At 33.3% G+C, this 24,027-nt stretch overlaps 1 protein-coding gene across 2 annotated transcripts; it reads right to left on the minus strand.

The window, feature by feature from the left end:
* Window positions 1–16,943: 16,943 nt before the first annotated feature.
* On the minus strand, window positions 16,944–21,439 carry LOC135837380 (uncharacterized). 2 transcript variants are annotated; one of them, XM_065352632.1, is made up of 6 exons: window positions 20,892–21,439; window positions 20,441–20,518; window positions 19,718–19,804; window positions 18,567–18,650; window positions 18,278–18,388; window positions 16,944–17,138 (listed from the first exon to the last, which is right to left on the minus strand). In XM_065352632.1, the coding sequence occupies exons 1-6, from the start codon at window positions 21,082–21,084 to the stop codon at window positions 17,119–17,121; spliced, it is 573 nt and encodes a 190-aa protein (XP_065208704.1). In that variant the 5' UTR covers window positions 21,085–21,439; the 3' UTR covers window positions 16,944–17,118. The 2 variants fall into 2 exon arrangements, with proteins under 2 accessions (XP_065208704.1, XP_065208703.1); XM_065352631.1 differs by having other exon boundaries at window positions 16,944–17,141; window positions 20,892–21,434.
* Between the last annotated feature and the right edge of the window lie 2,588 nt (window positions 21,440–24,027).

Here is a 24,027-nt window from a genome sequence, read left to right on the forward strand (position 1 = left end):
ACAATCACTAGTAATTGGAATAGCAAAAACCTCATTCAATAATCTTGTCAAAGTACTTGGAAATCAAACAATGAATCTAAGTCTGAGGAAGAGAATTATGCAATGCTACATATGGACTGTGCTGAAGTACTCCTGTGAAACATGGACCATACCATAAGGGTGGAATGTGGAAAGAAAATATCCGATTTTGAGATGTGGCACTACCAAAGACTACTGAGGATCTCATGGAAGGACTTCATCACCAACACAGAAGTCCTAGAGGATATCAAGTATAGGAAAATGAAGTATATTGCACAAAAAATGAGAGAAAATAGTATTTTCATGCTAGTGGTGCAGGGAGGGCAAAATTCAAGGAAAACCAGCAAGAGGGAGAAGACAGTCAGAGCTGATGACAACAAACTTGTCAGCTAACTCTCCCTGCAAAACCCTGACAGAAACCATCAAATATGCTAGAAACCAACTGATATATGAGATTCCCTGACAATACGGGTATCACAATAAATGAAAAATTCTTTCCTTTCCATCAATATAAGCATAATTTTTGATTTTTTTTTTAAATTGCATTTTTCTGTACGATGAATCGATCTAAATCGATAAATCTGACTCAAGAATATTGAAATTAATCGAACAATTCGACATACAAAACATAATGACTTTAAAAATAAATAAGAATATTTATTTACTCGGTCATTGACCTTGATCAACGAACCAAAACAATAACAGAAATTGAGCAAACGCTCTACAACTTTCTAACTCGACGATAAAATCAATATTAACGCGAACGAACTTATTAACTAACGAAAACAACGAATATACAACGATAATTTAACAGCCAACAGTTTACGCGATTTTACGAAAAGGATAAAATTCCATTTAATACGTAACCAGCGATATTTAGATTCGCGAAACGAAATTAATTTTTATTAAAAATAAAAACTAAAATTACCGAACACTTTTCGATACGTTACGGTTACAAGACCAATTTTGCCAACATTTTCAAATTTCAATTTTTTCATTGAAAAAATTTTTTTTAGTTTTAAAATTTCACCACTTTTGTGAGTTAAAAAAAAAATATTCTCCAAAAACAGTGAAAATTGCTGAATATAGCCAAATATTCCCTAAAAAATTTCAAAATAGCATTTATACCTAAAATATACCAAAATATTCCCTAACATATGAGGCTCAATCAACTCAAAATTTTATGAAATGTAAAACAATATTTTTCTCAGCCCTAGTTATTAGCGATTCTTTATGAGGTTCAAATCGCAACAACTCTGCATTACATATGCATAGAATTGATCCCAGAACACTACCCTATGGCACACTCCTACACTAATTAGGCGATGGGTGGATTTTGCATGTGGAACACCCTGAATACTCTTTCTGTAATACAATATGATTTCAACAAATGAACATGATTTCTTGGTAGGATTCCTGCAATTTTTGATTGGATACCTTTGCTTTGTGCCATACTCACGTCAGTCATATATACAAATACCTGCACTAGGTACATCGATATAAATACTGCAGAACTGAATTTCTTTTCCTCAAACGCTTTTTCAATAGTAGCTGTGATACAGTGGACCTACTCTATTGTTGAGTGTTGATTACAAAATCCAAACTGATGATCTAGTATTTTGGGTGGTGGCTTGCGATATTAATTTTCATATTGTGGGCAATGTAGAAATTAGCCTATTATCCACTTTTTTCAGGTTTGTCTGGTTTTTTCAGCATAATGATTTTTTTAATTTTGAAACACTGAGGCACAATATGTTCTATGTAGCTGAAAGCATTAATTGAATGTGTATAAATGTCTGCATCACAATACTTTTTTTCATAACTCCTCCAGTATTCCTGGTGAGATTTCATCAATCCTTGCAGATTTCCTTATAGATTAAAGTTCTTGGCAATTTCTGTGTCAATTTAAAATGAAATGTAAACTGTTGAAGAAGACTCGAGTGGTATGTTTTTTTTTAAATTGTAAATTTTAAAATCTCCTTAGTTTGAATGTAAATTCTAGTTGAAATTCATTCTCATCTTTTGATCCATTATCCATCTGGTACATTTACGAGTAAAATGATAAAATCTCATCATCAACTCATCATTACTGTTGAACATTAAGCACAATTAAAATATGAAAAAAATACTCATTTCTTTTCGGTCAGTCTATCTGTGTATCTGCATAGATAAAAGTGATGAAGAAATTTATACCGCACATAAATACTAAGGCGAGTTACTCGTCGAGTAAATCTCATCGCTTTGAATCTTAGTTATAATCACTGTGTACTTTTTTAATTTAACTTATTTATTCGTACCGCCGACGAAGACGAGATGTTATAGTACTAAAAACCACACTAACGAGTACATAAATTAATATCAGTAATACTTTACTCCCCGAGAGTCTTCCTCCTTCGCTATTACTATACATTCTCAACTATATAATATGTAAACCGATTTCACTCGTCATTAAATAAAAATCCATTGAAAAGCACCTTCTGTATAGTTCTACGAGATCGAGGGAGGAGAGGCGAGAAATCAAAACACTCGAGAGGAAGGAAGGCAGCCAGCGGTGTAGATTTGTATTCGTTAATATTTGTCTGCAAAAATAATCATTTTTCCACTAAATACGACCAATGATGAAGAAGAAATACTCGTATAGGTGATGAAAAAAAAAACCACAAGGATGAAGAAGTGGAAGAAACACCACCAAGGCTCATGTTTAGGTGGAGGTGGAGGTGCCTAAAACCGCGTAGTACTGCGATAAATTAAAGCTCGCTCGTTTAGGTAAAAATTAAATGCAATCTCGTTAAAAAAAAATAATTTCGTCGAACCGATTCCTATTATACATGCTCTCTGCGGTGATGATGGTTTGACTTCGATACAATGAACTTGTTCTCATCCGCCGGAGTTTAACCCGAAAGCGGACGCGAAATTATACGCGGAAAGCTCTCTTTTACTCGACTCCGCGCTCTTCGCCTGCGTATCTTTCTCCATATTTATTATTATACTTCTTCCATAATCAATGCTGAGAGAGTGGCGCGAGAAAAAAAAAGCAAGAAAAAGTCGAAAAAGCGAGCACTTTTGTAATATTCGCCATTAATGCATTTAAATGAATTCGGCCTTCATCTGTGAAATCCGGTACTTTTCGACGAAAATAACAAAAGTAGGGGCGTTTTCATCATAATAATATGCATAATACGCAGCGTGCTCGATCATTACCAGCTAAAATCGTCGGCGAGGCGAGGACGCGAGGCATTGGGAGAAGTAAAAAAAAAAAGTGTAAATGAAGTGCCTCTCGACTACATTCGCTACCCCTGCACCCGTCTCGCTCACCACCAGCCCTCGTTGCGCGCGATATTATGCATATGCAAAGTCGTACAAAAGGTTCTCTTTTTTTTTCATCTTCTATGGTCTCTCTGTTCTCTTTCATACAATCGTCGTCAATTTTTAAGCTCCATCCACCCGTACGTTTCACTTGCAATTTGCGAAAATCGTAATGGCGTCGTTTTTTGCCTTTTTCATAGGGTTTTTATGTTCTCTCTTTCTTGTTTTTTAACCAGCGTACAAACTCCACCCAATGTTTGTGCGGTAATTAAGACGACTCGGTTACACGACGACGTATTGTACCTGCTGCAAATTCGCTCCGTATTGGCTGAAGTCGAAGAAAACCTCGCACTGAAATACTCGTGTAACGCTACTGGCCGGATATTATAAATTTGTAATATCGAAGGAAACATTTCACAGCGTGGTGAGGAGGGATCAGAGAGGGAGGGGGATGCGAATTTTGCATAATTTTTTGTATACAGACAGCTTCATCAAGTTGTGTATTGTGCGTCGTTCGGCGTAAGTTAAGTATAAAATCAACGTCACTCTGTGGTAAATCTCAAAGGGAAATGAGACCAGAAAAATAACGACTTATTGATGGAAATTCCGCAAAGAACGAGGAAATTTAAAACGGATTCAGAGACTCACGTATGGCGAAGTTAGTTTTTTTTTTACCTTTTTTTTGTGCGAAGGATAATTTACGTAAATTTATGCGAGCAGGTTTTTTTTTTCGTTACGTTGCAGAATATTAATGGCGATTTAAAAAGTAATTTCAAGTCGAGATACCCTTTTGTGAGTCGACGTCGACGACTTTCGAGTAGGTACACACGGGTCTTTGATATGGGAATACACTTTGATTTTTCAAAGCTACCAAAGAAACCTTTGAGAAAAAAATTTTCAACGTCAACTCGTACATAACGATGTGTATGAGGGTGACAGATACTCTTGCTCTCACCTTATACTATAACCCGAGAAATTCTATTTAGATGGTGACACAAGATGAAAATACGAGTATATACCGGGAAGATGAAATTATGGAGGTGGTGAGATGCTGCGAGGAGTGTGAGGGGAAGATGGGTGTATTAATTCGCGTTATTTCGAGGTAACTTGAAAAGTAGACTGGATTTCGAGCTGATCGCCTTATATAGTTGAAGGGTGCAGCTTACGAAGATAATTTCCCTTATGAACGAATCAAAGGGTGATTTCTTGTTGGCATTTAGGAATTGGGGAATGTCATGGTGAGATGACTTGTGAAGTTCTGGCTTCCCTCGAGCAAGTTTTTAATTTCAGTTTTGTGATTTGAAAAGGTATCCGGTGATTTTGATGTAGATTTGAAGTTAGTAAATAGATATGTCTATGATGTATGTATGTACTTTCGTGGATAAGGTCTGATTGATTTCAAATTTGAGATCAAAATGAAAAATTTTGTTCTTCATTTTTTTCTGACACTGAGAAGCTCAGAGAGTGTATTTTATTCTACTCGAGAATTGGAAAGCACTGTACTGAAGTTTCGATAGTTCTCTTGAAAAACTTCTCTTCAAAGTTGTGGATTTCAAGGTTGCTGATGAGATCAATTTTTTTCTGGTCGCCAATGACAAGGAAGAAAAGTACCTGAATTTCGATTCAAATGTTTGGTAAGCGAAATAGCGGAGGAGAAAAGCTGTCACTCTCCCCCTCCCCCCATGAAAAAATATACAAATAAAAAATGTTAACCATGTCCTCTGGACTTTTACCCCTACCGGGCTTTTACCCCATGTTACTCTATAGGTAAAAATAAAAATGACCTGTTGTCATTCTCGAGGAAAAAACGAGGACAGGGTGTTTTGATTGCGCTGTTTTTTTTTGTGAAAATTCTCAGAAATTCCAATTTTTTTACCAAACTTCAAACTTGTAAATGACTCCTGCTTTTTCTCCAAATTGCTTTCTGCTAATCTTGTAAAAAAAAAAAAGGTCCTCCTTTTGCCAAAATGCTGGATAATCCCACATTCGGTGTTTTTGTTAAAAATTCTCAGAAATTCTGACTTTTTAAAAACCAAACTTTAAACTTGTTAAAGACTCCTGTTTTTTCTCCAAATTGCAAATTTTTTCCATTAAAATTCGAATTGCCAAAAATAAATTTATTTTATGCTAAACTTGTGAAAAAAGTTCTTATTATCTGTCAAAATGCCGAAGAATCTTGATTTTTTTTGTTAAAATTGCAGGGGAAGCGTTTTTTTCCATTAATGTGATGATTTCTTATCAAAATTGTGAGAAAAAGTAGTGATTTTCTGCAAAACTTGGCAAAAGGTTGGAAGTTTTTGCAAAATTTCTGAAGAAAGTCCTATTTTTTCGTCAAAATTGCACAAAAGTCTGTTTTTTTTCATATCAAAACTTGGTAATCGAATCCTAATTTAGCAAAAAAAAAGTTATCCGGTTATTGAAAATTCTCAAAGAAAAAACAAGGACAGGAGGATGTTTGATTGCGCTGTTTTTTTTTGTGAAAATTCTCAGAAATTCCAATTTTTTTACCAAACTTTGAACTTGTAAAAGACTCGTGTGCTTTTTCTCCAAATTGCTTTCTGCTAATCTTGTAAAAAAAAAAGGTCCCTCTTTTCTGTCAAAATGCTGGATAATCCCGAATTTTTTGTAAATTTGTTGGGAAAACGCTGATTTTTAGCCAAAATTGCAAAAAAAAAGCCTTTCTTTTTTCCCAAGAAGCCAGAAAGTGTTGATTTCTTACCACAATTGTGAGAAAAAGTACTGTTTTTTTTGCAAAACTTGGTAAAGGGATCGCACTGTTGCAAAATGTCCTACATTTTTGGTCAAAAATTCACAAGAGTCCAGATATTTTTGTATCAAAATTGTTATTCGAATCCTAATTTTTAGCCAAAGTTACGAGAAATCCTTGATGACTTTTTTTTCGCCAAAGTTGCTAGAAGGTTTTCATTTTTACTAAAAAATGCACGTAAGTCCTGATTTTTTTCATCACAATATTGTAAAATGAAGTCCTGACTTTTCGCTAAAGTTACCAAGAATTTCTGATTTCTCCCCCAAAATTGCCAAAAGATCCTAAATTTTATAAAAAATGCACAAAACTTCTGATTTTTTTCCATCAAAAAAATTGTGCAAAATTTCGTGATTTTTTTTCAGAAGTTGTAGTAGCAGAAAGTACTATTTTTTTTTGGACTGCAAAAATGACGTAAACTCATGATTTGATTTTACCGAAATTTGTAAAACAAGTCCTGTGATTTTTTGCTAGAGAATAACAGAAGAAAGTGCTTTCATATTTTTTCTCATCACAATTGTAAATAAAGTCGCAATTTTGCATCCCAATTGGCCCGGAGTTCCTAAGTATTTATTTTGCCAAAATTGCTAAAATGTGCTAATTTTTTCCAAAAAGGCACAAAGTCTTGATTTTTTAAATCGAAGTTGTAAAAAAAGTTCTGTTTTTTTTTTTTTTGTTAGAAGTGCAAGAAGCTCCCGATTTTGAAAAATCAGAATTGTGAACAAGGTCCTGATATTTTAAAACGAAATTACCAGAAATCTCTAACTTTTTTCCAAAATGGCCCAGAGGTCTTGATTTTTTGTCAAAAGTGCAAAAAAGTCGTGAATCTTTTACCAAAAATATTGTAAAAGAAAGTTTTGATTTTTCGCCATCATTGCAGAAAAAAGTTCTGCTTTTTTGCAAAAAATGCAACAAAATTTTTATTTTTTTATTCAAAATTGCATAATAAAGTCTTGATTTTTTGCTGATGTTGCCAGAAATTCTTCATGTAAGAAAGGTGCTCATATTTTCGTAAAGTTGCCGGAAATGTTTGATTTTTTGCCAAAATTTCAAAATGGAAGCCCTACTTTTTTTTGTCAAAAATGTCACTAAATCCTAATTTTCTTTGTAAAAAAAAAAAATGATTTTTTCCGAAATTGCAAAAAAAGTCTCGCTTTGTTTTTCAAAATGGCGAAAACTTCTATTGTTTTCAATCAAATTTAAATGTTTTCTATTTATTTGCTTTTTCTTCCTTAATTTTGATTTTCTCCCATTTTCCTAGCTCTCATTGAAATATTAATGTATTGGCTTGAATAAATTTTGAACGGTTCTAATTTGCTAGCTGAAAGTCTTACTTTTTTCCATAATTATGATGCACAAAAAAGTTCTACATTTTTCCATTTTTCAATATTCAATAATTTATCAATTTTCCCTCTATTCACCTCCTTTGAATTTTTTTTTCAATTTTTCTTTTAAAAATCCCACCCCCAGATTGATAAATTTGAAAAAGTTTCCTCCCAAAAGTACTACTGCGAGTTTTATTTAGATTCGATGAACAATTTAAACATTCAAAAATTTGACTTTTCATTATTTCGTGTCGTTTTCAAAAATTCCCTCGACATGATTAATTTTGCTGTGCATGATTAAATTTGACGCTGGTTCTCTGATTGACCTTAACCGTCCACTCATATTTTAATTAAGAAGATTGCAATATAAAATTATAATACTCGTAAAAATGTCAAGATCTTCACTGTTTTATGTATACCTATCGTACCTACTCGAAATATCGAGTGCTTCATTGTACATGTATCTGTCGAGATCTCAACACTTCTCCAATGTGCAAGCATTCGCGCAATTATTAAAATGTAAACAACAATGCAGCTTGCCTGCGGAGTTGCAACCAACCGAATACTTACATAGGCTGCAGAAGACGAAAGATCGGTGCAGCATTACAACTCACGACGAATGCTTAACACAGTAGAACTATCTAGAACAATAAACCTCGGTCGCCATTTTTAATTATAAAAAACCAGCTAAAAAATTTCACGTTACGGTAAATAAGGATTTTAAAAATATTGGGAAAACAAAGTAACACCGCCGCCAGCATAAAGTTGTGTAAAATATCCTTCATTTGTGTAAAAATAACATTCTTTGAGACTGGTGGCGGTTTTATGAGTAAGTGAGTGAGTGAGTAAGTGAGGAGAGAGCGAAAGCGAGAAAGAATAATCGTGGAAAAAAAAAGAAAGGAGAGAAATTTCGCAATTTACGACTACTATACGTCTCCCCTTTGTATTTGGAACGCGAATGGAGGATAGTAATTGCGGATGACAGCTCGTCTCTCTCCAATATAACAATGTAAAGGAAGTAATATATTTTTCTTTGAGCGAAGAGGAAAAAAAAGAGAGAAAAAGAATCATATGAGCGAGTATGTTCATGACGTGTATGGGTAAATGGATATACAGAAAGCTTTTAACATTTTTACTCTTTTAAAAGCCACAAATATTGCGCTTTTAAAAACCAATGTACGAGAGTTGGCTTGCAGAATCACTAGTAGTCAGAGTACCATGAACGCCGCCACCGCCGCCGCCTGTGGAACCACCTCCAGTGCTTTGGTAATTGGTGGTCACGAGTACAGAATGAGAATAACTTGAGCGAATCGGTGCGATGCTTTTGAGAATGATGTATTTGTATTTGTATTTGAGAGAATGATGATGGATGATTAAATGCGGGTTTTCACGAGCTATTTGTTCGATGAGTTGGTGCTGGAATTGATGGCGATAGAACTAACTTAAGTATAATGGATTGGATGTAATGGACGAGTGCAGGGGTTTATTGTTGTACCCTGATATGGATACTTGTGGAGTTTTTTTTAGGTATAGATATTAATTGGCTGTACTCGAGATATTATAACATTTAATTTATGCGACTGTTTTGTTTTTTTGTTTCAGGGTTGTGTGATTTGAATCCTTTTCGGAAGAAGTACCCTGAATGGCCACGCGATGAAAGGGTTCGAAAACCTGAGTTACATAGATGAAAACTTCTCTTTGCAAAATCAGGTAAATACATTTTGTAAATTGCAATGTGATTCATGCGAGTCGTACTATTAGTAAAATCTATTGATTTAGAGGAAGATCAAACTTTTGGGGTTTCGTAAATCGTATTTTGGTGGAATTTGAACTTTGAAGTGCCATCTTCCTATACTTAATTGGCTCAAAATTGACATACGCCAGCTGCCAGATTCTTTTTATTTTTGTTGATCATTCCTGTAAAAGTTTTTGATTTTCAATAGTTAGTATTCGTCTATTGTGGGTTGCCTTTTCTGAGCGGCTATTCTCGAAATATTTTTGCCTCCGCAATCGCCGCAATCAACGTAATGAGCATTGCAAATTATTGGCGTTATCTTGAAAAACAAAATATTTTAATTGTTAATTGGGCTTTTATAAACATAATTGTTACTCAAATATTTAAAATAACGCACATTACGCTCAACACGGTTGCTTTCTGGCGACGCAAACGACGCAATCTTTTACGTTCATTGCGTTCGATTACGTCGATTGCGGAGGCAAAAATATTTCGGGAATAGCCCTGCAGGGTCCCCATTCTGTGGAAAAACTGGAAAGTCGGAAAAAATCAGAGAATTTTCTGCTTTTAGAAAATTCATGAAAATGTCAATAAAATTTTGGATTTTACCCTTTTTTTTGTAAAAAAATTCCCTCGCCTTACTGAGGAATTTTTGTTATCATTTTCGTCACATAAGGAGACAGCTGACTCCTTCCTCTCTCTCCTCAATTTGTACCTTCATAAGTACCTACCCGGGAAAAATCTGTAGATTGATAAAATAACACCATGCTGATTTTTGTCTCAATAGCTGAAAAAGTTTTATTTTTTGCTAAAATTTTCGAAAAGTTAAGGTCTTGATTTTTATTGAAATCGCTCTGAATTCTTGCTTTTTTGTGGTCTCGGATTTAGCTTTTCAACACTTAGTCTTTTAGAAAGGCCCATTTTTCGTTGAAATTGTCAAAGAGTCCTATGTTTTGTCAAAGTTTTCACAATCTATTCATTTCCAACATTACCTTACAACTTACAAGAGATTTTTTTTTATTGGTAAAAAGGTCCTGTTTTTTGCTAGAATTTTCAAACAGTTCCATTTTCCCCAAAATTGTCGAGAAGTCCCCATTTTTTGTCCAAAATCAATGCCATAAAAAGTTGTCAAAATTGTTAAAAGGCTTCATTTCTGTCAAAAAAATCCTGTTTAGCTTCAAAACTAACGGAAAGTTTTTGTTTTTGCTAAAATTGACCAACAATTTCGTTTTTTGCCAAGTGTTGAAAACTATTAATTTAGGGGTAGAATTCGGTTACTTTTCAAGTACTTACTACTTACCTTGCTTAGAAAGGTACTCGAAGTAACTTTTAGTTACTTCTCTAAAATTTTGTTTACCAAAGTTGATTTTTTGAAAAAATTTCTAATAATTCAACTTTTCCAAATCATAGACCTCTTTTTCTAGTGTGGAAAAAATGTTGAAAATTTCCCCCAAAAGCCCCAAAAGTTTTGCTTTTTTGCTGAGAGCGTCGAAGTTTCGATTTTTGTCATTTTTCAAAACATCCATTTTTGCTGAAAAGTTGCAAAAAATTCCCAACTTTGCGACAACAATTTCAAAGTAATTTCTCAATAGTTTTGCTTTTGTCAGAAAGATTCATATTTTTTTTTTTTTTTTTTTTTTGTTAAAAATTGCGGAAAGATTTAATTTTTTCGTTAAAAATTACTGAAATTATCGTGTTTTTTTCTGCAAAAAATTCCAAAAATTGCCTAAAGTCTCGTTTTTTTCTCTTCAAAAATTTTCAAAAAAGCTCTACCTTTTGATAAAATTGTCGTATTCTTGCTTTTTTTGGCCAGAAATTGTAAAAAATTTTCATTTTTTTTATGTCAAAAATTGGCAAAAGGTGTTGTTTTATTACCAAAAATGTGCAAAATAGTCTCACTTTTCAATTTTGTTGTATTTTTTATTGAAATGTTCTGGCTTTTTTTGTGATTGTTTCACATAGGTATTAAAATGTTTTGCCCACGTCTTAAAAGTAACTTTTTTGGTCATCAAAGTTACCTTTAAAAAAAAAATGGGTACAAGTCCTGTATTTTTTTACCATAAACTGCAATAAAAAATCCTGTTTTCTGTTTATTGTCAAAAAATTCTGTTTTGGCAAAATTATCCGTTTCATTTTTTTTTTCATTTCCCCATAATCAACCTTTGTGATTGTCAATTGATTCATTTTTTTAAAAACATTTTCTAGCTCCTTCTTTTTGAAAATGGAAACATTTTTACCCCAAAAAATTCTTAAAGCCTTCTCTCCACCAAATGGATCCGCTGGCTATTTGAGTGCAGTTGGTATATGTAGTCTGAAAAATTGGAAAACTGGTCTGGAAAACTGGTCTGGAAAACCGAAAAACGTCTGGGAAAATCATTTTTTCAAAAAGAAAATACACCTTGCTTTTCCTGTCGAACCTGAATCCTGAGGTTGTGTAGGTAGGTACATAAGTAGCTAAAAATTCTCAGGATGTAATTGTAAAATTTCTGTAGCTTACGATTAGAAGCTGTGTTCCATTTTTTTTTCTTTTTAAAAAAACCAATTTTTTAATTCAAAAAATTGAAAAAAAAACAACTTTTTTTCCATATCTCCTTTCTCATGAGACTGAAAAATTGTTACAATTTTAAATTTCGGTAAAAATACGAAAATTTTGAAGAAAAAATCATGTTTGCGAACAAATTTTTCGAGTTGAGAATGCTGGTCAAAAAGACCCATTCAAGTTGTCCGCCTGGAAATCGACTCAGATGTGAATGAACCCTTTAAGAGATCGAAGAGAAGCCACAACTCGATGTTTAGCTGTCTAAATTTATTTTCACGTCTTCTGGAGAAATCGAAAATCACGCAGGAGGCCCCAGAATGACCAGAGATGTTGAAATTCAGTACTGGGGAATTGATATTAGTTCCAGGACCAATTTCCATTATATTTGTGTTTACATAATTTAAAAACTCATAAATTACCAAAAATGGTCAATTTTGAATTTTCAAAAATTCGCCAAAAATCTAAAAATCAACTTGAGCAGATGAAATTTTACTTATGGGGATTTTAGAACATGCTCTTTCCAAAAATCGCAGTAGATGATGGTGTCAAAAATAGCCAATTTTGAATTTTTGAAAATTCACCAAAAATCTAAAAATCAAGTTGGGCAGATGAAATTTTAGTCATGGAGATTTCAGATCACGCTCTTTCCAAAAATCGCAGTAGATTATGATGTCAAAAATTGCCAATTTTGAATTTTCAAAAATTCACCAAAAATCTAAAAATCAACTTGAGCAGATGAAATTTTAGTCATGGAGATTTCAGATCACGCTCTTTCCAAAAATCGCAGTGGTTCCCTCGCAAGATGTAGGTACGAGTGTTCAATTGAATTCAATTGTAATTTTGATATCGATGCCCCCCTCCTTCCCCTCATTTCTTTCTGGCATCATGAGTTGGTCCCTTGACAGTTCTTGAAAATTCTTCTCCCATTAAATAAAGGTCGTTGACCTAATTTTTTTCATTAGTCTAGCATTTTCAAAATGCAGGCAACTATATACTTTAAAAAACCAGCTTTCTGCTCCAATTCAAAAATAATCTATTTTGCTTCTAAATTAAGAAAAAAAATGTTGCATGAAAAAAATGTTTTTGTGTCATCGAATAATAGTGCTTGAAAAGTTCAAAAATCACTATTCTCTCTTGAACAAATGAAAATAAAAAAAAATGAAAAAAGTCACAGCCGTTGAATGTTGGCCAAGATTTTTTCAATTCGTGGGGAGGAAGGGGGAATAATTTTTGAATTTTTGGTATTTTTTTGAAAGAGAATCTAAAAAAAAAGTGAACATCGGTTTTTTGGACACATCCAAACATTATTCCATGTAGCACATTTTGTATGAAGTTGAAAGTTTTTTAATTCAGCTGCATGTACATTGTTCATAAATTGCCAGCTGAACTTTTTCCAAATTGAAGCCAAAAGCTTGATTTTTGTGCTGAAAAATTCCTGTTGCATAAACAAAATTATAGGAAGTTTTAAAAATGTAAATCCCCTCCCCCCCCTCAAAAAGATGTAATTATTATTATTTTTAGATGAAGCTCTGTTGAAAATCAAGTTGGAAATTTTTTGATTTTTTTTTTGTTGAAGATTTCGGTTGTGTATAATAAGATTTATGGGGTGGGGGAGGGGGGTAATCCCTCCATGATGCAGCTCTCGATTGTGTTCCTGCCTAAAATTAAAAATCCTCTCCATTTAAGTGGCTAATGTTCTGCATATGTATTTTTCCTACCAGTTTGCAAGTTAGGCAACCATTTTGACAGTAAAGTTTTCTGATTGCATAAACCGTTGTTTCCAGGCACATTTATGAGGCAACTTCTTATTTTTATTTCAGTATTTTCAATCCGTTTGATTGTGTTGAAGGTCGTTTAGTGTATTTGGCTGTATTCAACGGCGTGGAATATACGAAAGAGCAAGAGGAAGGGGAATTTCATGTATGATGTTTGATTGGATGTACAAGTTTTCTATATCGGTTTAACCTAAGATTTGGTAATGGAATCGGTGGATTGGAGGACATTATACGTTGAAACATTCCCATCTTTTGAATTCGAATCGCGGAAAATATATCGAAAAAAGATGACGAAACACAAAGCCTACGTCGAATTACGAAAAGAAAAAAGAAGAAAGAAGCCCGAGCTTTCGTTATTAAGAAAATAAAAAAAACGAACCTTTTAATGGAAAAAACGATTGGAATAAAAAAATTAAAAAATAACGACGTTTCAACTTGGGAAGTAAAAAAAAAAGGACGAAAAAAGCTCGCACACATTGTAAAAGAAAAAAAACTTCTTTACGGTATCATCAACCATTTTAAGTCGAAAAGTAAGTTATATAGTATAGTATATACGAATCAAAGAGGAAAATGACGGCAAAAGTCCGGAAAAGCATGAAAAAAAAGATGACGTTGAAGAAAGAAAAAAAAGACGATCTGAAAGATACGCTGGGAAAAGTGGATACGGCGAAGGGATGTGGCTTAAAATGTCTTATAAAAAGCGAAAAATCAGCCCGAGGATTGTATTGATAAGTTCTTTCGAAGGATAATTTTAATCCAATTTATACTTTTGCTTTGACTTGATCCAATTTCTTTCTATCTGGGTTGCGAATTTATGGAGGAAATAAGGAGCTACCGAGATTCTTCTTTCTTTTTTTCTTTTTTTTTACCCCGGTTCGGATTTATAATGGCCACGTTACTTCATTATAAAATGGTTTCGTAGATTTTTAGGCTCGTGCGGTGATTTTTTTTTCTACGAGGATTTGGAATACTTACGAATTTGCCACACGATGAAGCTTATAATTTGATCGGGTTTATGGGAGATGGTGAGTTGAAAAAAAAAGTATACGTGGCTGGAAAAAAAGCTGCATTTGATCACGTTTCTTGTAAAAATGTAACGTGAGAAAACGTATTAAATTTTTATATCGTTCGTCTTTCGCGAAAGCGAATAAAAAGAAGGGTGTTAAAATATTCGATAGTAAGGCCAATTCGGGCTGGAATCGCGAATGCCAAATTGCTTTCATTTGAGCTTCGAACAATACTACATTACATAAAGAGTGAAATGTTACCATAATTTGTATTCACGCGGTTACAATTTCGAAGAAGAGACGACTTACGACGTGATGTACTAATCAGTTTGTAAGTTGCACTATAGATAGAGCTCGAGGTACGATTACGAGGAAAAACTTGCAAGGTGGTAATTTGTCGATGTCGTTGGTGTTTTTCTATTTTTAATTCGCGTTTATATAAAACGTTAGGTACTTTATGTACCTATATCTGGAAGTGGTTATGTGTGTTAGCAGCAGAAGAGATGGGTATTTTGACAAAAATGACAACGACGAATGTTTCTCACGTATGTTTGCATTGGTATATGTCCCGAGCACAATGGAAAAGAAAATCTCTTCGTCGAATTGTGTATGTAGGTACCACCGAAAGATGTATAGAAAAATAAATACTACGATGGCTCCCTATGGAGTGTTTTTGTTATATAAGTATTTTGTCAACTAATATATCGCAATGCCCTCCTATAAAAACCGGTGTTAACATCTGTACCATACTCTTTTTCACCATCGCCATTTTATTTTATATTTCACTTCACTTTACTTTACTTTTTTTTTTTTTGCATCGAAAAAACCCTCATCCTTGGTCCTGGTGTACTTTTACTCTCGTATTATCGAATATGCGAATTTTCGACCAATTCAGGTAACCGAAGTAGATTTTTCCCCACGACGAGGATAACGAATTAAGGATTATGTCCCCTCTGATGCATTATACCTGCATTGCATTGCATTTGCGAATGACATTGTTTATTTGTTTGTATGCAAGTCTATAATATGAGCTCAAGGTGGGACGTATGTGAGTTACTTTTGTGATTGTATAGTTGATTTGTTGGAGATGGGAGAAGGGAGATGGAATATGTGGGTATGTGTTTTGTAATGTAAACTAATGTAATGCGAACTCATGCAAACATGGAATCTGAAGTAGGTATGAGTTTTTAAAGATTGATTTGATGGTTTGTACAATATGCATGCTTCTGTAGTAAGTATGCCTCCTATATTAATGATGGTGATTTTTATCGTGTGTATTTTTTGGCTTGTTTCAGGATATGGTTAGAGAACTGTGGAAAAGCGGAGATGAATCTTTGACTCAGATGGAAGGATTTTGGACAACAACTAATAAGGTAGGTGCCAGCCATGTTGTTTTTTTTCATATATTTTTCATACGGGTACAGCATGATGTGATAGTCCATGGGTATTGGGTAGGCCCTTCTTATCCTGCCAGAATGTTTTGGTAGTGATTTATATTTATTATTGTGACAAGGACGAATAGAAGTGGTTTCTCAGGGGGGGGGGGGGGTCGTTAAAAATGGTAATGTTTGTTACTTACCAAAATTTCCAACTTCATCCGCTAAAATTTTACAGATGTTTGTTTTGCTTCATGAGCTCAAAGACAAGGTAAAATTTTTTTGATTTTTAGTTTTTAATTTTGGAAAAGACAAACGAATTGGCTCAAGCAAAGCGAAGGCAAAAACTTGAAAATTCCAATTTCGAAAAGTAAAAAAAAACTATATTTTTATGTGAGAAGTTGAGGTTATACTTTTTTTGAAATTGTAATTTTGAAACTGAAAATCAAACAGGCCCGAGCGAAGTGAGGGCAAAAGCTTTTGGAAATTCGTAATTCGAGAAGTAAAAAAAAAAACAATATTTTCTATACTCAAGTTTATTTTGCCTCGAATATTTTTTGAATTTGAATAGCAGTTTTTTAGAAGTTTCAATTTGGAACAAGATTGCGTATTTTTAGAAATAAGAAGTCAATTTTTCCACCCTTGGAATTTTTTGAACTCAGTCAATTTCTAAACTTTTTCCATAACATTTTAATACAATTTTTCATAATTTTGTCAACATTATAAAATTTGCCAATTTTTAGTCAATTTTTCAATTTTTTTGAGCAATTCACTCTCAAAGTGTAAAATTTAAAAAATTTGATGTTTTTTGTAGTCAATTTTTCAAACATTTTTGAAAAATTTCACTCAGATCGTCAGTTGGCATTTTCAAGCAGTTCTAAATAGTTTGAAATTCTCATCAACTATTATGTTAATTTATCTAATTGGTTTTTGTTTGCTATCCAGAAGTTGGTAAGAATGTCAACTTTGCCAACTTCCACGAAAAAAGACGAATTTTCCAACTTTTCCAACTTTCTGTGTTTTTTGATTTTTCATCCTTTCGGTTACAAATTACAATCAAAATCACAGTTATCGAGCGAAATGATGGTGTGTAAAAAATCATATGATAAGTATTTAATAGTAACCAAATTATAAACTGATTTGATGTACAACATCTAAACGTATAGGTAAGGTATGGATAGAATAATTAACAATCAGAATACAATTGTTTTTGTCCATTTTTTCTTATTTTCAATGAATTTCTCCACTCAGTCGACCACGAGTAGAATGGGGCCTAATGTTTTTCCTTCTGTTCTGCTGTAACATCGAGAAAAAAAAATGTAATATTGAATTACTATTCTCTGTGTAAGAATGGAGTAGGTATAATTAGTAATAATTAAGATACGATGTGAACTCAATTATCGAGGTTTATTGAACAAGTTTCGATGGTCAAAACAGCAAAACATCTCGCCCTTCATCAAAATTGCCAAAAAAGTTCGTTTTTTGCTAAATATTGTTATAAATTATATTGCTTTTCTGCAAAAATGTTAAAAATGTTTCAATTTTTCCCCTTAAAATTACCCCAAAGTGTCGCGCGCTTTTTTGCCAGAAATGGTTGAAAAACTAAGGGTCTCCTCTTTTCACTACAGAGCTGGAAAAAAGTGTCGCTTTTTTGACAAATATTGCGAAAAAGTATAATTTTCTTGCCAATTAGGTAATTGATTTAAATTGTCAGTTTTGTTTTTTGCCAAAAAATGACCAAAACTTCCCCCTTTTTTTAAATAGAAAAATTGCTGTTCTACCTAAAAGTCTCGTTTTTTTTTTTTGCAAAACAAAAATGTTGCAAAAAATTTCGCTTTTTCCTCGAAAATTGCAAAAAAATATAATTTCATTATCAATACTTCCAAAAGTCCTACTTTTTGCTAAAAATTTTCAGGCTTGTTTTTTGACAAAAATTCTCGCTTTCCAGCAAAATTCTTAAAAAATTCAACTTTTTCAAAAATTACCCGAAAGTTCAAAACTTTTTTCCAGAAATTGCTAAAAGTAACTACTTATCACTTTTTTGCCAAAGTTTTTTGTTTTTTTTTTCAAAAAAATGGCTAAAAATGTTCGTTCTTTTACAAAAATTTCCGAAGAATCTCAATTTTTTCCAAAAATTGTTCTAAAGCATCGCTTGGGGGGGGGGGGGGGGGGAATTACGTTGTTCGAATTTTCGGCATGGACGGGTTACTTTGATATTTCGCTCCTCCGCTAGCGACGTGACTGTGCAGTCATGTTTTTAGTAAATTATCTGATCATGTACCTATATCTTTGAGTTTATTTTTGGAAGTTTCGATTCAATTTGAAATTTAATACCATGTGGTAGCAATTATGGGCTATAGCAATATAATATCTAGTGTATTTACTTTTGATTTTCAAAAACCTGGCCCTATAGGCCTAGAATATTTATTTACCTGTTTCGCTTGGTTGAATCTTCTTCAGAATTGCTTCCGTTGCGACAATTTGGAGTATTACATTCCTATATTCTTTCAACGCGCGATGGTCGAACGCAAAAGGGACGTTTTCTGTTTTGTGATCGGAAATAATAATAATAATAATAGATAATTAAATTACCTACATCATGAATATTGCGATATTTTATAAATTTTGACTTTGTAAGTACATATAAGTGTATTGCTTTCAATGTTTAGAAGCGTTTTTCAGAGCACGTATTAGTTTAGTACGTAAGTTGTAATGATTTACCCTTTAGTGGTACGGTTTGTTCGAACTTATTCTGGTATTCTCTCAATTTTTGCAAGTTGATTTTTGTAGCTTCAATTAGAGTGGCTGAAACAATCATATTTTAAATTTTCTTTTCATTTAGTCATAAAATGAGCCTTCTTCCCCCCCCCCCCATCCGCGGCTATGCATAAGAAACTGTAAAATAATGAGTCTTGCCTTATGGGTGATTCCATATCACTTTTTGCATTTGGGGTTCACGATTTTTTCAATATTTTTTTATGTAGTTAGATCTCGATATAAGAGATGGAACAATGGCGCAAACCGCAATTTTCAAAGTGCATTCGCAAGGGAGATAGGGGTACTCAAAGTTTTGAGCGAAATGAGTGTATTATACAGTCTGATTGGGGTCAACTTGAAAATAACAAACGATACATTTTTGGAGCGTTTACCTACCAGTTTGTCAGTCCATAAAATAGCTTTTCAAAGATGTGGTAAAAATCAGTAGATATTGTCACTTTTTTAAACAAAATGTTACTTTTCTATGAAGCCCACGCTCAAAAATTCTGAAAACATTTCTATGCTGGTCAACATATCAAAAAATTAGAGTAGTGCTTTTTCGTATCACCTATAGATTTGAAAATTTTCCAAGATTGAAAACATGTCAATTTGTGCAATTTCAACCTTTGTGCAGAGAAATTGTATTGTCATGGTAATCTCCGGAATTTTTTAAATGGAGAATACGAAAAAAAGCCACCACAATTTTTTGATAGTATACGTTTATCAGCATAAAAAGTTGTGCTTGTGGTAATTTTTTCAGAATTTATGAGCGCGTGTACGCTATGGGAAAATACATAGGTATCATTTAGCTGATTTTCGGAGCTCAAGAAAGTGGCAACACTGATTTTCACCACATCTCGAAAAATCTCCTCTATATGCCCCACAGAGTAGGTAGTAAAAGTTCCAAAAGTAAGTATATCATTTGTAATTTTCTAGTTGAACCCACTAAAATTATTTTCCTCAAAATTTTGAGCACCCTGATCTCCCTTGCAAATGCACTTTGTGAACTGCGGTTTGCGCCATTCGTCATCTCTCATCGAAGTCCAACTAAATGAAAAATATTTTTAAAATCGCCAACCCCAAGTGCAAAAAAGCTCGGTGGAATAGAGGATTACCTGATTTAGTTGAATATTCGGCATTCGAACGAATCTGTTGTTGCATCTGGTTGTTATAATTCTTGACTGCGGTTTTGGATTCATTACCTAAGGGAATTTTCAAAAATTCATAATTTTAATTAATGGGTACCTAACTAAAATACTGAACAGCTGAAGATCGACACTTTGAGGTGAGATTAAATCGATCAGTTTTCCCCAAAAAAATCGAATTCGATTAACTGCAAAAAAAGTTCTTTCTTCAATTTCTCGATCGATAGCTTTCGACAAAAAGTCGAATTCGATAAATCTGTAGAGAAAGTTCCTCCCTAAATCTAAAATTTATCGAACGATATCTCGACATTTTATTGATACAATATCTTTGGTGATAGATTGCCAATATACTTCGATCAAGAAGTATTCGATTTAGGGAGGAACTTCTCTTACAGTTGATCGAATTTAATTTCAGTAATCTGACGATTGTGCTGCTCGGTCGAGGTACTTGTACATAGGTATGTACATTAGGGTAGATCACGAAAATGTCCCCACTTTGAGGATTCATATCTCCTCTCAGAAGGTACCTCCATCTAGAGCGAAATTTTTTTGGAATGACTTTCAAGTTTAAACTCAAAATGGAAGTCTCCTAAGTCTCCTTTGAATTTGATCAAAATCCTCCGACATTTTTTTTCTTGATCCATCCTAAGATAGGTACATATGTAAACCTTTTCAACGTTTCCGAAACCTTACCCCACTTCTCTGCGTGCATGAACGTCGTATCCAATAAATGTTTAAGATTCTCCGAACATTTATTTTCAATTTTAGAATCTAGAAGAATACATATATTTGCATTAGAATTAAAAAAAATTAATATATTGTGAGATGGCAATTACACGAATCCGACCTTTTTTTTTGTTACTATAGTTGAAGTTTCAGCTGTTTTATCATATAATGTCTTATAAAGTATTTTCGGACATCTATTTTTCATTTCTTTATGTTTGTCTTTATCTACTCAACATTTTTTTACGGTCAGGATATCTTCACATGTACTTATAGAAATTTCTTTGATTTGAAATTAAAACTTGACAGAGGTCGTATAGTACTTATAGAAAATTTTCAGATCAAAAAAACTAACGAATTATTAATCTTATTGATATCCTATACTTGTGCATTACATACGGATAATTTTTTCAGTACTTACTGTCACAAACTGTTGGACATGGTGGACATTGCTGTGGTTGACAGTCACAATGACACGACGGTCCGGTAGGTGGTCGACGCGGAGGTATTCCTCGTGTGTTGCCATTTTGACCATAAACCTCTGTCAGTGTACAACAAACGGTTAATAAAAAAATTAGTTGGCCCAAACTCAACAATGGTACGAACGTGGCCATTACGAATCAAAAAGTATAAAAATGTGAACGACTAAACTGCCTAATAAGTGGAGAGAACTTTTGACAATGAGAATACAGGCGATCGTACAGTTCTTTATAACAAATCTACTTATCGTATTGTATATGTGTTGTTGATCATGCTTTTCAGAGAAACTGTCGATAAAACACACGAAATCCAGGTACCTAAGTATATAGACGTTAAAATTTTTTTAAAAAATAATTTCCAACTTCTGACTCACGACACATTTACATTTACACATACACACAAATATAATTAGCGAGGTACAGTACGTACATACGCGTCTGTATTTCTCATAATGAATTATGCTAAGAAAAATAGGGAAAGCCAAACTTTGACTGATACATACGATGATAGTATTTTCGTATAATTGATGAGAAAAATATATGCACCTGCTTATCTTAAGTTACATGAATTCGTATTTCCTGTAAAACGAATAACTATAGTGACTACCTGTAAATTGGTGTTCCTCGATAAACTATCGTAGGTTATAAAAAGATAACGGTAATTAAAAACATTATTTTCTCGTAAAAACAAGTTCAAGTTGAAATTATTCTCAAAATGAAATTAACTTTTTGAAGTATTGATAGGTACCATCAGCTAATATTATCGTGATTATTTTTACCACGTACTCGATTGACGTAATTCAAGCTAAAATCAACGCAAATTTCAAAAAAAAAAAAAAAAAAAAAAAATGTAATAAATGTTTGGCTATATTTTTTTCGATTTTTAAAAATTTGCAGTGTTCATTTTTTTTCTTTACAGAAAAATCTTAATTTCGGAATAGTAGGTACACGACTTATACTTATATGGAAAATATAATTTTTGTAAATTTAAAGTTTTCAACGTGTTAGTGATTCATTTTTGAAATCTGATTTAGGGAATTTGCTATATTTTTCAATTTTTGTTATGAAATGCATTTGGAAGCTTAAATTTGAATTTTTTTCATTTAAAAAAAAGAAACAAATTGACCCGAGTGAAGCAAGCGCGAAAGTTTTTAAAAATTTGATTTCGAGACGCCTAGACGATGTTTTTTTTAGGGAAGTTGATTTTTTTTTTAAGAGAACAGGTCAGGGCTAAGGGAGGGCGAAAATTTTTGAAAAAAAAAGCGAACCGGTGCAAAGCGAGGGCTAAAGATTTCGATAATTTGTGTCTTGTAAGAGTAAAAAAACAAGGGTTTCTTTCATGACGGGCTCTCCAGAAAGCGTGGGGCCGGGGAAAATTGGCCCTTTGTCTTCCCTTTCTCGATAGCCCTGTCGTTTTGAGGAAATTGAGAAAATTCTTAATTTCCATTTTTTTTTTTCAAATATCACTATCTAATTTTTCAGTCCACCATCTGATAGTGAAATTTGTAATTTATGTTCTCTCTAAATTTGAAACAGTCAATTTCACTGCTTAGCAGTCACGACATTTTGCCTTTTTAAAGCAGTAGTTTTTTTTTACTGCAAAACAGTGAAAAATTACTGAGTTGGTCAGTAAAAAATCATTTTGACTGACCGATTCAGTAATTTTTCACTGTTTTGCAGTAAAAAAAACTACTGCTTTAAAAAGGCAAAATGTCGTGACTGCTAAGCAGTGAAATTGACTGCTTTAAATTTAGAGAGTTGAATTTCTCTGGAAAGTGGATGGAAGGAATAATATTCAAATTTTCGATTGGGCTTCTGAAATTTTTTCAATGAACTACATGTCTTAATATGGATTAGGTTCAAATTAGAGAAACAGTAGATAACCACTGAAAAAGATTCCCCAGTAAAAAGTAAAATTGAGATGAAGGTGTTGCCTATCCTTTTTAATGGAGGGAATAGGTAGATAGTCAAAGCATGGTAAACTTAATTAATAATTTTGTTACAAATCAATCCCCCCCTCTGAATTGTAATAGTGAAAGGTCAAAAATTGGAATTTTTTTCTATTTCCAACTCGTAACTAGCGTTATTTTTAGTGCCAAACCTTTTTTCGTTTCATTATTACCTACATTTAAACATTTTAAAGAACTTTCTTGGAATGTTGTCGATAATTAGGTATAATTTTCTGACCAATAAGCCCTTGTTCATCAAATATGTTACTTGTAAATGACGTTAAACGTACGTAAGCTACTGCCTAGGTACATGAAAAAAAAACTTCACGAAGGCTTTCAAACTTCATCGACTGCTATATGAAAAATAACAATAAGAATAACACATTGTATTATAGGTATCATCATCATTATCGAATTTATAATAGACTCTAGAAAAAAAGGCGAGAAACGATGCTTATCAATTCGATCAAGTTGGCAGCACCATTTCATTCACACTTCTGGAGCTCTGACTGAACCACGAGTATACCCACGCATTTCAATATACTAGACCTCAAGAGTGCTACCTACCTATACAGTACCTACCTATTCAGTACACATTATACTCTTCAAATGAATACTAAAAAGGTCCTCTCGTACGCAAAGTTTTGAGATTCGGTGACAAAAGCCCTGTTAAACGATTCCAATACACGTACAATAAAGATGTCTAAAACGTTTATCATCCAGCAGCATATTATTATGATATCTACATAAGTGTACAAGCTGAAAATGAAAGAGAGAAAGAGAGAGAAAAAAGGTCTAAACAAATTGTACGGCGATGAGAAGAAAGGCAGAAGGTGTTGAAAAATCAAAAAGTTGTTAGTACTATTTTGATAGATGTGTAAAATGGTCTAAGATACCTGCAGAGGTGATGAAGGAAGGGGGGTGTACCAGCAGCAGGTTTTTAAATCGTGTGTGCCATTTTCGCACACATCGTCGTAGGCACAGTGTACCTTTTTATACGTGTAAATTAGCGTGTTTAAATTTCGCAACGTATTTATGTCAAATGTAGTTGATATGATTGCTTTTTATACGAGGTGTCGACCATAAGCTTACACGATGTTTTGATATGTGTTGACAGCGCGCGATGAAC

Source organism: Planococcus citri, chromosome 2 (genome assembly GCF_950023065.1).
Source record: "Planococcus citri chromosome 2, ihPlaCitr1.1, whole genome shotgun sequence".
In the NCBI taxonomy this organism is placed as follows: Eukaryota; Metazoa; Arthropoda; class Insecta; order Hemiptera; family Pseudococcidae; genus Planococcus; species Planococcus citri.

Bases quoted from the DNA above. Each gene is read 5' to 3' on its own strand.
- LOC135837380 (XM_065352631.1), bottom strand. From the start codon at position 21,084: ATGGCCACGTTCGTACCATTGTTGAGTTTGGGCCAACTAATTTTTTTA. The intron at 20,519-20,891 runs GTAAGTACTGAA...GTATTCTTCTAG, and splicing joins ATGTCCAACAGTTTGTGACA to ATTCTAAAATTGAAAATAAA. The intron at 18,651-19,717 runs GTAATCCTCTAT...TGATTGTTTCAG, and splicing joins CGAATATTCAACTAAATCAG to CCACTCTAATTGAAGCTACA.